General features: G+C 36.4%; 1 protein-coding gene across 2 annotated transcripts; it reads left to right on the forward strand.

Moving 5' to 3' along the window:
- Nucleotides 1–2,814: 2,814 nt before the first annotated feature.
- LOC114239584 (glycine receptor subunit alpha-2) lies at nt 2,815–17,256 on the forward strand. Of its 2 annotated transcripts, none has more exons than XM_028169863.2 (9): nt 2,815–2,972; nt 6,225–6,392; nt 7,446–7,629; nt 8,210–8,436; nt 9,038–9,120; nt 11,729–11,863; nt 12,909–13,085; nt 13,768–13,973; nt 14,572–17,256. In XM_028169863.2, exons 2-9 carry the CDS (start codon nt 6,301–6,303, stop codon nt 14,740–14,742), a joined length of 1,275 nt encoding a protein of 424 aa, XP_028025664.2. In that variant the 5' UTR covers nt 2,815–2,972; nt 6,225–6,300; the 3' UTR covers nt 14,743–17,256. The 2 variants fall into 2 exon arrangements, with proteins under 2 accessions (XP_028025664.2, XP_089595801.1); XM_089739675.1 differs by having other exon boundaries at nt 2,829–2,976.
- The last annotated feature ends 419 nt before the right edge of the window (nt 17,257–17,675 follow it).

The following is a 17,675-nucleotide window of genomic DNA, read 5'->3' on the forward strand; positions in this document are numbered from 1 at the left end:
CGTGCTCGTCGAACGAACGAGTTTGGCGTGCAACCTAATGCAATCAGCTCACTGAGTTTCTCGCCGGATTTTCTTAGCGGGTCGCGATTCTGATCCGGTAGTAGATTCATTCGCGAAGCAACTGCTCTTGAGTCTCCTTCGCAGACGCTCGGGCAGCTGTTAGCTAATCCCACCCCTCCTGGCTGAGCTTTTACTCGCCCCACCTGTCCTGGTGAAACTGGAAAGGCCTCAGGGTCACCAGTAATCCTTCAATCATAAAAAAAGGTATTTAAATACTATTAGTCATAGAGGCATGGTATTGAAATTATAGTATTTGTTCGTACTATCGTTAGGTATGGATAATATATAGTACGAAGCATGAAATTGTAGTACAAATACTATAATTTTATAGTACGAAATCCAATCCTGCACGCATTCAGTATCGCTCTGTCTCTTTCTATTCCATAGTAGCGTTAATCGTTTAACGCAACCTTGTTGGAAGTCGCATTAGAAGTTTAAGTCGTCGTGGCCTAAAGGATATGACGATCGGCGCATTCGTATCTAGCGATGCAACGGTGTTCGAATCCCGCAGGCGGTTACCAATTTTTCTAATGAAATACGTACTTAACAAATGTTCACGATTGACTTTCACGGTGAAGGAATAACATCGTGTAATAAAAATGAAACCCGCAAAATTATAATTTGCGTAATTACTGGTGATAGGACCTCTTATGAGTTCGCACGGGTAGGTACCACCACCCTGCCTATTTCTACCGTGAAGCAGTAATGCGTTTCGGTTTGAAGGGTGGGGTAGCCGTTGTAACTATACTGAGACCTTAGAACTCATATCTTAAGGTGGGTGGCGGCATTTACGTTGTAGATGTCTATGGGCTCCAGTAACCACTTAACACCAGGTGGGTTGTGAGCTCATCCACCCATGTAAGCAATTAAAAAAAAAGTTTGACTTCGAAAAAACAGGTGCAAGACGTTATGTCAGTTATATCAATCTTTGTAATTCCCTATGTACCTATATAAATAAAAAGTATGGTATTGACAAACGAAGAACACTGCTCATACGTAACCTCGTAAAATAAATCGGGTAGAATTCTGACTGTTTCATGATTATCTATTGGCATACCAAAAAATTACCTTGAATTTATATACAATAACTGAAGGTTTATCGATCGATTTTCGTGCTAGAAGTCAAATTGTAAAGGGCCCAAGGTCCCGCCCCGTTTAGCACGGAGGCGTTCGCTAATCCTGTTAGAGATACCGGACATATAGAGTTTTCATTGTATAAACTAAGCGATTTGATACTAAAGATTGTTTCGTCTGGCTATGATGAAAGTAGCTTTATATGCAGGTTATTAACAAAATGTTCGATATTTAATAATTACTAGCTGACCCGGCAGACTTCGTAGTGCCTCAATCGATAAATAAAAGACCTAAACTTTTGTATATAATAAACTTAAAACAAACAAAAGGAATCCGCCCGACGAGGAACACATCAAAGGAAAAATAAAATTGTTATTTGTATTTAATTCCGAGCATTTTCATATTTATTATTTTAAGCCTTCTCTGGACTTCCACAAATCATTCAAGACCAAAATTAGGCAAATCGGTCCAGCCGTTCTCGAGATTTAGCGAGACAACGAACAGCAATTCATTTTTATATAGACTAGTTGTTTTACGGTTATATTAGGTATTTATTTATTTATTTATTTAGACACACCAACAGCAATACACACAAAACATTCAAGCTTAAAATTAACATGTATAAAATTAAGTACTGGTATGTAAGCCAGTTACAGGCATGTACAGCAATCTCCTATAACACACTATGACATGTTACAGCAATATATATATTTGAAAACAACATGAAAACAAGAGCTAACTACACACACTACTAACTTTACAGATTACTAAATAAGAAATAATGCACATATTTATATAGTAAAAAATTATAAACAAAAATTATAAAACTATAAAAAAATTTATAAATTTAAAAAGTCGAGCGCGGCAATGCAAAAAATATAAGTACATAGAACAGACTGCGCAATGTAATCAGAATGACATTCTCTCATCAACTATAAGCAAAGGAACTTGGATACTAGTTTGTTTTTGAGACCAGGACACGTGTCGTTAAAAATGTAAGGTATACCCAATATATTTAGTTTTTCTCCGGATGAACTCGTCGAATGCGACGAAGAGTGCAACCTAACCCAAGACCGCTGAGTTTCTCGCCGATCTTCTCAGTGGCCCGCGATTTTTATCCAGTGGTAGATTCAGTAAAGCGCTGCTCTTGCTAGGGCTATTCTTACTTTCACACTAACCCCTGTGAGCTCACCTACTAAGCGGGACGGAGTTGGATTAGCCTCGAGGTTTCAAGCGATAAGGTAGGTGGTAAGGTCGTAAGGTTCAGTTTGGCTTGTGCCGGCGTATCAGTTAGAGAAACACGTCTTTCCTTCGTAAATGTATATTGACAACTACCGCTTAATCGTAAAGCTAATTGAGACTACGTTTTTAAGTTCAAAATCGCTAAACAGAATCACCAGTAGGGAAGAAAATGGAATAAATGATGGAGAAGTAAAATTACATTATTCGCAGTGGTCAGTCAACGTTAGGGCCGCGTTGAATCTTTTGATTAATACAAACAATATTACTAACCAATTTTCGACATCTTAATAAACTTTTAGAATTAATAAAGGAAAACGCTGATTCTTGTAACTGTGTCCAATCCCTAACGATTCCACGCGATAGAAAAGACGGTATAATTCAGTAACGAATAATACTTGAAAACGATAAATGTATCGTAGAGACTAGTGCGAAAAATGTTATTATGCCTATGTGTTCTTAGCTCCAATTATGTTCGTTTTTTCTGACAACCGTTTTGTGTTCTTGTTCTTTCTGTGTTTGTTTAAATCCTGATTTAATTGTCGACTAGTGTTTTTTTTTTTCGTTTCGATGGATCGATTTCAAGGAGCGAATAGAAAGTTGGTAAAATAGTTTTATGTTTTACGAATTAAGGAATGTATATGCTACGGATAAAATCGTAACAGTTGTTTTAATTCAAATTTTTTTTATTATTTCAATTCTTAACGTGACTCTAGCCCTATTGTGTTAATATATTCATGTTGTAATGTTCTCGAGCACGTTTTTAATTATATGAAACATGACTGGATGGTTTTGAATGCCATTATCGTGTCTAACGATTTACAAGTCTGTGTTAAAAATAAATATAGGTTTAATATCATGTTTATTTTATTAAGCTATACTCGTGGTCCCACAGTAGTCTAAATTCGGCTATAATTAATTGAACTTCTGAGTTTGAACATCATTAAAGTTCTATTATACTTTTTAATCACAGATTTCGCCAAGACTACACTATAAACAAATAATATTAAAGACAAACTATATTAATCTATTCTCAATTAGACCACATACTTTAAATAATAACAAAAGTTTGAAAATGAACAAAGAGTATTTAAATATATGTGTTCTGTGAAATATATGGTAGTGTGTGTGTGTGTGTTATAAAACATTATTTATAATCATCATCATCATTCCTTCCTATTACCCTCTGCTGGGGTGTAGGGCTCGAATCAAATTTTTCCATTATTTATAATGATTAATAATAAAAAAAATATTATAATAAAATTCTGCACTCCTTCTCTATATTCTCTAGGTATACCTAAGTGTGGAAAATTTCATACTCTTCCGTCCGCGCAATTTTCGTAAAAAGGGCTACAAAGTTTTTGCTTCACGTATTAATATCATAACAATATGTCCTTTTTGGAAGGACGATTTTTTTTATTGCTTGGATGGGTGGGCGAGCTCACAGCCCACCTGGTGTTAAGTGGTTACTGGAGCCCATAGACATCTACAACGTAAATGCGCCACCTACCTTGATATACAAGTTCTAAGGTCTCAATATAGTTACAAAGGCTGCCCCGCCCTTCAAACCGAAACGCATTACTGCTTCACGAATCACGGCAGAAATAGGCAGGGTGGTGGTACCTACCCGTGCGGACTCATAAGAGGTCCTACCACCAGTAAATAATACAAGATATTAACAAAAAAGAAACCAACATCAACATATTTATGAGTCATCGATGTAGGTGAAGATAATTACAATTCCATTATTCATTAAAGATAACTCAAAAGCTACTGGTCAGGTCATGATAGAATTTAAATGTGAACTTTTTGTGTGAAAGCTCGAGTGTGAAGCACGAGCTTTCAAATAAAAAGAACGAATCTTCAAAATCGATTCACCTAGAAAAAAGTTCTGAGGTAAAACATATAAAAAAATACAGTCGAATTGAAAATCCCTTCTTTTTTTGGGATTGGTTAAAAAACAAAACACATCTTGATCTAAATTTTTAGAGAAAATCAATTCTCTCTCCCTCTAAAATAAATCTTCAAAATAAGTTTGTTAAATTGCTACTTCATTGCGTTGTAGATAGATTTATATTGCCGTACCTATACATAATTGAATAAAACTAATAACTCTATAGAGTTCTACATACATACTTGAAAACTAGATTTTTTTTTACCTTGAAAGCGTGTCACAGAAAATACTCGGTTTCCTCAAATTAGATAAGCATCGCATCTATCTATAGTGGCGTGATGTAATGAAGTCTTACAAATGCCGATAGGGTACCATTTGATTTCAACCGTCTTTTGCCCGAGTTTTATTAAATTGAGAGACTTACAATGGGTATAATTTAATACTTTTAACTATTGCGTACATAATTATGAGGACGAGCTCACGGCTCACGTGGTGTTAAATGGTTACCGAAGCGCATAGGTATACTGACAACGTAAATGCCGCCAATCACCCCGAGACATGAGTTCTCTCAGCATAACGGCTGCCCCACTATTCAAACCGAAACGTATTATTGCTTCGCGGCAGAAATAGGCAGGGAGGTGGTACCTACCCGTCCTTATCAGTTAAAATACGAAGAACGTCAATGCTTTTTTTGACGATATACTTTAATAGTATAATTTACAAAAGCTTTTTATGAAACTGACATGACCGCCAACTATATATTATGTAGTCTGACGCATAATTTCATTACTAAATGATGACCGGTTTTTTTTTGATAACGCCATCTTGTTGTGTCTTTAAAGCGGTTAGTTGCCCTCAATTAAGAAAAATAGTATTATTATTCGCCAATAGATGTCGGGAAGAGTTGATTATCGAAAACACGAATAAAACAACATTTTCTGAAAATAAATCGTAGCTAGATCGAGTTATCGCCCCCGAATTCCCCTGAATACTAAATTTTATGAAAATCGTTGGAGCCGTTTCCGAGATTCAGATTATAATCTATCTATCTATATATTAATATACAAGAATTGCTCGTTTAAAGGTATTTCATTATTATATTCTAATGTATTTAGTTTTTTTTTGTTATGTTTCATGTTCACATTGTCACTATACGTTTAAATCTTTCTATCACGATTTTGTTTGTTCACAAGCTTCAATTTAGCTGTTGGTTCCTTTATGTCTTATTTATTTATCATAACCTCACTGTCGGGACAATTGTTACTGTAAATATTAATCTAGTCTAATGGTGAATGAAAGTTATTTTAATTATTTAAGATAAACGTCAATGGTTAAAATTCAAAGTGAATAAAAAGTTAAATGATATTATTGTCGGTATTCACGTGTAAGAGGGAAATCTTATGCGGCGTGTTGAAGATTCCCATATTATCTCAAAGTATTTTTTATTATTTCCACCCATAATTTGCTTTAATAACGATAAGGTCAAATGTAAACACTGATTTTTGATTTTGACAATAGTTTTGTTTGTGGTATTTTGATTATGGAATAATAAAAATACTATCACCTTCGATAAAAAAAAAATTATGACCAATACTCATTCGTTATTACCACATTTCAATAGCTCCGTACCGAGATTCGTGGGTCACAATCCTGTAGAAATCCGGTATCTATACTAATATATAAATCTACAGTGGTTTTAACGGATGTTCCGTTATAACTACTGAACCATGCATACGATTGATTTGAAACTTGGTATCCATGTAGAAAATACATGTACTTAATGGATAGGCTAATATATTATAATATTTATATGAGTGTTGGACTCTCTACTCCAGTTGCGCGGGCGTTAATGATGAGACTCTTTGTGGGGGTGAGAAATAATAATGTTAATTTTAAATGCCCAGCGAAGCGGACGGGTACAGCTAGTAATATTATAAGATCCAAGTATTTTTTACAGATAACACAACGACTAGACATGAAAAAAAGAAATTAACGAACATTATATTATTAAATCCTTTAATAATAATAAAACAATGGATTTGGTGATCAGAGCGACGGTGTTGCTGGTTCTTTGTTGTTTGAAAATGACGCACGCGGGACGGGTTCAAGCCGCTGTGAGTTTTTTGTAAGTACCCTAATAGGAAAGTTATTAAATTTTAAAAAAAAGAGGAGGTTCTCAATTCAACTGTTCTTTTTTAATGCGTGTTACCCCAGATTTTAATACGCTTTTATTAGCTTCAGCTGTTAGTATGTAACGGAATCTTTGAACATGATTTTGAACCCCTTCAAAACGTCGGATTAACTCGAAATTTGGTAAACTTATTAAGGATCGATGACAATTCAATACTAAAAAAATATTGAAAAAATTTAAATTCAACTAAAAAATGAAAAGTAAATATTAGTTTAAAAAAGCTAACAAAATACGCTTTTATAGAAATTCTATTCATATCTGTTCATAAAATATTTATAACTACTGATACCATGCAACCCACGCTTTTTTTACAATAAAATCATTTTTCCTTGCACTATTTTTAATTCAAAATATTTTCTATTTTATAGTTGGATTTTCTATAAAAGCGTATTTTGTTAGTTTCTTTAAACTATAATTTATTATTATTCGAAAGCTGGTGCTTTCCGTGAGATACTATTTTATCAAGATCTGACCAGCCGTTTTTGATACTTGGGAACGCATGTTTAATTGAATTGGACCACATTTATGATAATATGCTCACTACTTGCTTTTTGAAGTTATACTTCTTTAGGCGCTTTATGAAAAAATTATGAGAGTGAAATTTTACGATGCGCGCGCACCTTGACACAAAATTAACAGAATGAAGTTGCCCATTAAATCGCTCATTACAATACGACCGACGTAACTTGGCGAGTCTGAATATAGCCGCAGGTGAATTTTCCGAACCGTACCGAGAATTACCGAATTTACACGATGTCAAGAAAAGGGATGTGCGTCTTTGAGGATGTTGTTTAATCGATTTTTTTTCAAATTGATTAAAATTTAAATAAATAAAAAAAGAAATAAATTAAATAAAAATAAAGTATAACTTCTTACGCGCGTACATATAAGTACACGCACCCTTTTTTGTTAAAGTTTTGTATTCTTTATCTTTTAAAATTACTAAATAAATTCCAACAATAAGTTAATTTGAAAATATCGTTTCAGAGCCAATGGGTCATACCAAGAGATCGAATTGAAATCAGAGTCCAGTCTGTCACTTCGCGACATCTTGCCCGTGAAGGCAAAGTATTACGACAAGAACAGAGCCCCCAAACTCCTGGGTCAGCCGACTGTGGTATACTTTCACGTCACCGTACTCTCCTTGGATTCCATCAATGAAGAAAGCATGGTGAGTAACATAATATAATATGTTATATTGGGAAGTCTCTTAGGACTTACGAAGCATTACGAAGGGTCTTTTTTTTATTTTTTTATTGCTAAGATGGGTGGAAGAGCTCACAGCCACCTGGTGTTAAGTGGTTACTGGAGTCCATAGACATCTACAACGTAAACGCGCCACCCATCTTGAGATATAAGTTCTAAAGTCTCAGTATGGTTACAGCGGCTGCCCCACCCTTCAAACCGAAACGCATTACTGCTTCACGGCGGAAATAGGCAGGGTGGTGGTACCTACCCGCGCGGACTCACAAGAGGTCCTACCACCACCAGTAATTACGCAAATTATAATTTTGCGGGTTTGATTTTTATTACACGATGTTACTCCTTCACCGTGGAAGTCAATCGTGAATGTTTGTTGAGTACGTATTTCATTAGAAAAATCGGTACCCGCCTGGGATTCGAACACCGATGCATCGCTCGACACGAATGCACCGGACGTCTTATCCTTTAGGCCACGGTGGATTCTGTTTAAGGGAGAGTAAGTAAGTAAGTTGTTTAATAAAGCCCCGCTTGGTAATCGAAAATTCCAGACGTACGTGGCAGATATATTTTTGGCACAATCCTGGCGCGATCCCCGACTGCGCTTACCAGAGAATATGCACGAAGAATACAGAATCCTGGACGTAGACTGGCTGAACAGCATCTGGCGTCCGGACTGCTTCTTTAAGAACGCAAAGAAAGTCACTTTCCATGAAATGAGCATACCAAATCATTATCTCTGGCTGTACCATGATAAAACTCTTCTTTATATGTCCAAGTTAGTATTTGAATGGTTCTGGTGGATTTTTGATGAAGTAATTTTATTTAAAAAGTGTAGTTTAGGATGATAAAGAGGTCTGACTCAAGGTAGGTTAGGGGCCCGTGGGGCGTAGGAACACCTCTACGTCTCTGCTCTTAGATACGATATTACTAAGAGAGGATTACTGCAAAATTTATAGAAGCCGTCCTGACCTAAAGAATAAAGGATAGAGTGGCTGATGTACTCTTAGTTAGAGACCAGTTTATACTGTTGTTGAAATGCCCACAAGCAGGTACCCTTTTTCAATCGAATAATACACCTAACACGTATCTAGGAATAAATTTCTGACGAAGTCCTACGAATTGAAGGAATAACGTGAGTATCAGTGATACGTTCTAGATCCGAATAATAATCATTTTATTTATTAAGTCATGTTTTAGATCGCAATTAGAACCAATCTCACTCGATTGGCCGATTGATTGGTCATCTCATTTCAAATTTGGTCCTAAATTTATTTAAAAACGGCAATGTACTCAAAACTCACTAAAGAACGAGAAGTGTTCTCTGTAATTAGTTTGGACATTTACGAAATAATCATATTTATTTGGTTTATATTTAGATTGACATTGGTGCTTTCGTGTGCTATGAAATTTGAATCATATCCTCACGACACGCAGAGCTGTTCCATAATGATAGAGAGCTGTGAGTATATCTGATTAAAGATAACATTTATCGAGCGGGTTGATTGGATTTTTATTTATATACTAGCTGACCCGGCAAACTTCGTAGTGCCTCAATCGATAAATAAAATACCTAAACTTTTGTATAAAATAAATTTAAAACAAACAAAAGGAATCCGTCCGGCGGACACATCAAAGGAAAAACAAAATTGTCATTTTTATTTAATTCCGAGCATTTTCATATTTATCTACCTTTTAAACCCTCTCTGGACTTCTACCAATAAATCAAAACCAAAATTTGCCAAATCGGTCCAGCCGTTCTCGAGATTTAGCGAGACTAACGAACAGCAATTCATTTTTGAAGTGAAAGCTTCATTAGAATCGTTGTGATTTCAAACCGGATGCAACGGAAAAAACGACAGGTAAGAGACACAAATACAAAAATGTGTAGGATGAAGCCAGCAAAGAATGAGACAGAAATATACATACTATTTAATACAGCGCCATCTGTGAGATTTTATAATACTAACGTGTGTATGAAAGCTCTTGTAGTGAATTTTAATTTAGGATTATACGTGAAATTAAAATATCAATTCACAGAGGGCCCTACCTTACAATTATTTACTAATGACAAAATTTTACATATACTTAAGACGTTTAGAATAATTGTATTTTAATTTTGGAAGGTTTCACTTCTACCACGTGTGAATTGCACACATTTTGTTTTTATATATATAGAAGATGTCATTATTTTCTTACGTTAGAATAGGATAAATGATAACGTTTACGGGATTACGGGAACTTGCGATCTTTCGTTTTCAAATGTACTATGCATAAATACATATTTATGTAAATATGTTAGTTACGCACTCATAGATCATAGATACTTTTTTGTAACGTGAATAATTTTTGGAACGAAGTTCCTTATTTTTTTGGGTGGACGAGCTCACCGCCCACCTTGTGTTAAGTGGTTACTGGATCCCATAGACATCCACAACGTAAATGCGCCACCCACCTTGAGATACAAGTTCTAAGGTCTCAAGTATAGTTACAACGGCTGCCCCACCCTTCAAACCGAAACGCATTACTACTTCACGGCAGAAATAGCCAGGGCGGTGATACCCACCCGTGCGGACTCACAAGAGGTCCTACCACCAGTAAAAATATACAGTTTCATGCATGTTTCTCATTTAAAGTAGCTTACATGAGTGAAACAGCTTATGTATGTATTATGAGCGGTTACGGAAACTCAATGGCGTACGTAAAATTGAAAGATTAACACGTTCGCTGCATTACGAGATCTATCAGATCTCTTGCAGGACTTTTGTGTTGTGCGTTGAATATAATCGTGTTGTTTCACTCCTTGCGGGAGGATCTAACGTGTAAAGTTCTTTAAGTATGAGTACGACAAATATACATATTTGCTTCCTACTTAAAGCTGAATTCAAGGACATTAAAAAATAAATTAGAGATGGATTAGGTCCCTAACGCACAGTACTTAATTATATTCATTCCTTGCGTTAGGAGATATGTCGGTACTCGAGGAATCGTAGGCCTCGTAGACGCAAGAGAGCGAGGGTGGGCGGCGCGGGCGCTGCGTGACTCGTTTTACGTTTTAGTGTTGTCCTAGCATCGACGTGGGAGCTTTCGCGCACGTTTTGGAAATAACACTCGCGTATATACCTACGTGTTGATTATTTTTGATAAACAATGAGTTCTTTTAAAAGAAAAAAGTGTAAAAAATTCTATTTATTTTGGTGAGATTTCTAACAAAAAATCAAAGCCGGATTATACTGCTGCATCGTCCAGTAAAATAAAAATTTTGGAAAATGTTCAAATTTACATGATTCCCCGAAGGAAGATGTACTGATCATATTTTCCAACGTGGCGACAAAAAAAGACGTTGTGTGGGTTGTTACGAAAAATTACGATGCACATTAAACAGCACTGACGCTTCTAAAAAAACTAAACGAATTCTTACCATATGCGCGCAATGCAAGCAATCAATGTGCTTGCATGTTTTAATGAAAAACACTTTGCATAATTAATAAAACTATTTCAATCGACAACTGAAATATTATTTTATTCCCATCACTACTTACTACACATATTGAACTATCTTCGGTTGCGGTACGAGATACAATCGATATCAAATTTTTTTTTGGTATTTATAGTTTATTCAAATGTCATAACTGCGTGCGAACCTAGCAAAATATAAATCAATAGGCTATCTTTCATCCACAAAAACTTCAAAGTATATGTCATTGTTTTTTTGGAAGATATAAATTATTTTCAAAACTGTATCTTTAGGAGACTGATTCGGTCTCAAACGCACCAAAGGGTGGGTAAGTTTCGAGATCTTTTAGGTCTCCAAAGCACCAGCTGAAAGTTCTTTGATAATAATGGCGCAGTGAACGTGTTAAGCTGTATGGTATGACACCTTTGCCTTTCCATTTGGAAAAATACTACTACTACCTACTTAAATTTGGATTCATTAACATTACGTGAATAACAGGGTTTACTAGTTTTAAATTGTCACTGTTTGCATAATATAATGCTACGCGACAGAAAAAATTCGGAATTGTGTACAAATTTTGATGTTTCAATTATCCAGTCTTATCTTCTTACAGTGTCACACACAGTCCACGATTTGGTGTTCATATGGAATCTGACAGACCCGTTGGTGGTGAATCCGGACATCGAACTGCCGCAGTTGGACATCGCTCATAACTACACCACAGATTGTACTATTGAGTACTCCACTGGTAATATAAGAGTCATATTCTATGATAATGTTACGCGCTGGGGTTCGGGATAAATAAAAGTTCCACCAAAGTACAAATTAATGTATTTATCACATAAAACACTCACAAAACACTTTACAAGTCGTAGTTCACTTCTTCCGCTTCACTTCAGATGATCCGTTCGCTGTTTCGCTTCGAGTAGATCCGGTTACTGACTGACTTCGTGCTATCTTTGCAACGCTTTTATAGTCGATACGACATCCCTAGATTTATCGAAAACATTCTGAGCAAGTCGAGAAGCTTCGATGTGTGTTTCCGCTATCTGACAATAGATGGCGTTGTACTCGAGCGTTCTCAACGTTGCTAGTTCTTTTGATATTCGTTTCGGCCATTCGGCGATACATGGCTTCCACTATCGGCTAATACTAAGCTGTAGCTGAGTTAGCAGTAAATTTCAACATTAGCATCAACTAGTCAACAAACAAATGACTGAATATGAAAATAGAAAATATAATTTGGTAGGCAGCGTCTTGGCTCTGTTCCTGGCATTGCTGACGTCCATGGGTGACGGCAACCACTAACCATCCGGTGGGCCGTATGCTCGTTTGCCTGCACGGGCAAAAAATATAATAATATGTATGTCGGAGAAGCCACAATTATTAACACCATGGTCACACATCATAGGGGCGATTAGGGTGACTAAGAGAAATATTGAGTACACTAATCACGTTGGTTGTCTTAGAAAAATTTAGAAATCTTCTGTTGACGTTAGCAAACGAAAACGAATGACATTCGTACGTAAATTATGGCCGATATTTTAAAATGGCAACCTCATAGGTATAGGAGACGTAATATTTTGAACTATAGCTGTTAAATCACGATATTTTAGTTAAATGTGTTTTCTTTTAAATACAAACTAAGAGTTGTTCCTGTAAGAAAATAATTATTAGTTTCTTTATTATTACTGTTCTATACATTTTGAACTTTGACTGCAAAATGACGGTTTTTTACGCAAGTGTTTTCTTTAAAAAACATTCCCTAATTTTTGTAAAATTACTTTTCCTAGGTAACTTCACTTGTTTGGCCGTTGTGTTTAATTTGAGACGTCGCCTTGGATACCACCTTTTCCACACCTACATACCGTCAGCGCTCATCGTTGTTATGTCTTGGATTTCATTCTGGATCAAACCCGAAGCCATTCCAGCCAGAGTCACCCTCGGTGTCACTTCATTGTTGACTTTAGGTAAGGACTATCTAACATTCGTAATTGTTATTAAGTTTTGGTTTGTATTAAAAATTATCTAGACGAGGCTTGTGGTGTTAAAAGTTTATCAGAACTCTTATATACCAACCGTAGATGTAGAAACTTTTGGATCGATATTTATTTGGTAGAAAGATGTTGCTTGCTGTAAAGCAGTAGTAACTAAGTAAGACCGAATCGGCGGTGCAGTAATTAGTGCCCTGATACCTGGGCAGAGAGTCGTGGGTTCGATTCCCGCATTGGACAAACATTCGTGTGATGAACAGGTTTGTTTGCTTTTTGTCTAAATGTTGAGTATCTATATATGTATCTTTTTTAACGAATACAAGCTTTTATAGCATGGATTCTCATAGTACAGGGACTTCTAGATTGGGGTTAGATTATTGTGTGTGATTTGTCGGCAAGTATTATTATTATTATACTTACCGGAACCATAAACATCTCAGTGTCAGGTTGGAAGTCTGGCGATTTCCTCCTGACCAAAAAAAAAAGGTGTGACATGACCTATGTGGTAGGATATTCCATGAATACGTTTTTTTACTTATTTTGCTCCTATAACCTGAAGCATTGAGCCGTTCTTCATAGCAATTGCAATTAAAATAATCATCGCATCTCAATTAAATTTGTACCCTATTTCATTCATCAATACGATCGTAATTTTTAGCAACACAAAACACCCAATCTCAGCAAAGTCTTCCGCCGGTGTCGTATGTCAAAGCCATCGATGTCTGGATGTCGTCCTGCTCGGTGTTCGTCTTCTTATCCTTGTTCGAGTTTGCTGTCGTGAATAATTACATGGGCCCCGTCGCCACTAAAGCCATGAAGGGATATTCCGATGAAGACCTGTCCAGGGATTTAGACGCTTTCAAGGTGAAAAGATTTTCTTGTTGGTTTCTTAAAATATGTTAATGCTTAATGCGGTTTTTTTTGCATAGTGTATGAGCACGCTTTTCTGGTGCTAAGTGGTTACCGGAACCCGTGGACAGATCTGCTTTGAGGTAGAAATGGCTACGGTGCTGACACCTACCCAGGCGGGCTTAGAATGTGTCTTCCAACCCAACTCAATGCACGATGTTATTCCTTTGTTTTGGAAGTCAATAGTCGACTGAATGGATAACTACCTGTTCTAAAGCAAACAATTAAAAAAATAGCCAATAACAAATACCAGTAACTTTATTAAGATAATATATGTAAGCCAGCGATGGAACGAAGCCGGTTTCTCAGTTAGTTTTTTGATGAGAATTCAGTTTTTCTTGTCTTTTTTTTATTGCCCTTCCATGCATACGAACATATCACCCACCTGATGTGAGTGGTTACCATCGCCCATGGACGTCAGCAATGCCAGAGAGGCTGAGCCCAGCCGCTGCCTACCGTTGTCTGTGAGAACATTCTCGATACACCCTTCTATATATTACTTCTTATATATACTATTTCTTCTATATATTACTAGTATATTACTTCTTTCCAGCACATATTTCCTGGAAGCACGGAGCCTCGAGCGAGTGCGGCTTCAGTGCCACAGTACGACACGTTCTGCAATGGAAGGGAGACGGCCGTTTACATAGATAGATTCAGTCGATTCTTCTTCCCGTTCTCTTTCTTCATATTAAACGTGGTGTATTGGTCCACGTTTTTGTAAAAACAACGGAAAAATTACTAGTCACATACTTTTAGTAGATCCTTTAATAGGTTTAGCTCGTTTTAAGGTAACACTAAGTAAATTAAGTCACTAGTGTAATAATTTTCTGAGATGTGTATGTATGTGGTTGAAGCGATTTTCGTCTATTTAAATTTCTAATTAGACGTCATATGAAATTTTGTAATTCGTACGTTATAAACGACAGACTTTCATACAACGGAACCCCATATTTTAACTCCATTAGGGTTTAAATTTGCAAAGATCATTCCTTATTGAATGCATTGCATAAAACTGATAAACATTTTGAATTAACAGTCCTAACTGCTTAGACTATACTTTGATAAATCAATCAGTCCAGAAACTTTAATATCATTTAACAGTTTTAAAATATATTAAGCAGTGGTTGACACAACACATATCATAGAGCATAGATAATACACTTAAGAGCTTATATGTGGACAAATACGAGGGCTGCACTGAAAATTTCGGGAATTAACGAAGTGACACAACATTACTATTTAAAAATGTATTTATTGCTTTTCGAAGTATTCTCCGCGAAATTTGACACATTTTTCCATACGATGGAACCAATCATTAAAGCAACCATTCCATTCGGAAGTTGGGGTCTCCAAAATGGCCGTTTTGTAGGCGTCCACAGCTTCTTCAGGTGATGAAAATCTCTGTCCACGCAATTTATTCTTTATTTTAGCGAAAGTATAGAAATCATTAGGGCTTAGGTCGGGGCTGTACGGCGGATGGTCTAATAATTCTATGTTTTCTTGCTCTAAAAACTCTTTTGTTCTGTGCGCGGTGTGAGAACTCGCATTGTCGTGATGGAGGATGATGCGGCGGTTGCAGTTCTCTTTACGGAGTTCAGAAACGACCTGTGGCAAACAAATGCTAGCATACCATTCTGCACTAACCGTTCTTTGTCCCTCAAGAGGAATAGTCGTAACATGGCCGGTTTTGGAGACAAATGTGGCCACCATTTTTTTTGCAACACTCCGTGAACGAACAATTTTTGTTGGCTTTAACTCATTTTCGAACACCCAAACTCGTGACTGGTTTTTTGTTTCGGGTTCGTACGCGTATATCCAGGATTTGTCACCTGATACAATGTTGTATGCAGCATTTGAGGATCCTGAGTGGAATCTTTCGAGAGTTCTGATGCACCAAGTAACGCGAGCCGCTTTTTGCTCTTCACAGAGCGAATGCGGTATCCATCGGGAAAACGAAAAAAAAAAAAAAAAAAAACTTTTTTACACCTAATTGTTCATGCAAGATTATTTGTATTTGACTCATGCCAATGTCTAAAGTTGCCTGAATTTCGCGGTATGTCACATGTCGATCTTCCTCAATCAGCTTACGCACAGCATCAACGTTTTCTTGGGTGACTGCAGTTTTTGGACGACCTTGACGGGGATCATCACTGAGCTTGACACGTTCACGTTGAAACTCAGCAAACCAGCGATAAATTGTGGTTTTGGATGGGGCTTCATCACCAAATGCAGAACTCATCCGGTCAACACACTGTTTTTGTGTTAAACCACTTCGAAAGTCATAATAAATCATCGCTCTTGAATTTTCTAGAGTCAATTCCATTTTCTCAACGACTAAACAAGTTTGACAAAACCTCGTGACAAGACCGAGAATCTTTTTTAAAATAAATAAATGGTATTCGATTTTTAAAACCAAGGAGTTTTCAATTAAAAATATTTTAATATGACAGGAACAGTGGAAATATTCCATTCCCGATACTTTTAGTGCAGCCTAGTAACAGCTTAGTCGTCCGTGATCACGAAAACTGTACGTGGGAAATTTCGGAAGTAATAGAACAAAAATAATAAACACTAAATTGAACCGTGATAGTAATTTAGATGATAAGTTAATATACTTAGCTTGAAAAAGATATTTACCTATTTCATTCAATTATTTATTATTATTTTTAGGTTTCAAATTTTGTGACCGTAATATGTTCGTTTAGTTGTCCACATTGACTTGTTTGTTTAGTTTATCGAGAATATCAGATCTAGAATATTATAAGATCTAGAATATCATACGACGTGCCAAGCTCGGTTATTACGGTAGCACAATGACGTGACAGCTTGTCATACTGTTATCATAAGTAATACAGAATCTGATGAGTGTTTCTTGTAGAGCCATTGTGCTCACACGCTAACGGCAGATGGTCCACGAGTTTTCCGGCAACCGAAGCTCATAGATGTTGCAACGTGAGACAGAACGCGAACGTTTTGTCTAACGACTGTCTTAAGCTTCAAGTCGGATTGTATGATTGGTTCGCGGCAGAAATGGGCAATTATCGTAGCTCAAACAGGTTTGAGCGCGTTCGACTTTTGTAACCACAAAGACCTTTCAATAATTAAATGAACATAATCAAATTATATGGAATGTGTATTTATTTTGAAAGTTTTATTTTGAAAAGTTGTATTTTTCATTGTCATCTTTAAATACGTTCTAGTTATGGAAAATTTAAAAATAAATGAATAATGTTAATTTATTGTGTATTTTTTTGGCGCGTGTATGTGAGCGTTTGGCATATTTAATGTTCTTGTGGCTCATGGACGTCAGCAATGCCAGGGACAAAGCCTGCCACTGAGTAATCGCCGCAAGCCTTCGTTGCGAAGTTGGTTATAAATAAATAAATACAGCTTATAGCTCGGCTGCCTATTTGTAATAAGCATAAAAATTTTTCAACCTTTTTTGTAGATTGATAAGCGAGCTCTCAGCCCATTGGTATTAAGTGGCTACCGGAGTTCTCGGTCATTAAAACAGGAATCCCGCCACTTAGTCGAAATTTCCACTCTACTGTTTAATGGCAGTACCAACTGTCAAACCGGAATGCTGCGTCGCGACAGAAACAAAGCTAATATTAGGCTCAATTAATGCGTTGTACCGTAAAAACTGAGACTTAA

This window comes from Bombyx mandarina, chromosome A1 (assembly GCF_030267445.1).
Source record: "Bombyx mandarina strain Sakado chromosome A1, ASM3026744v2".
NCBI classification, from domain to species: Eukaryota; Metazoa; Arthropoda; class Insecta; order Lepidoptera; family Bombycidae; genus Bombyx; species Bombyx mandarina.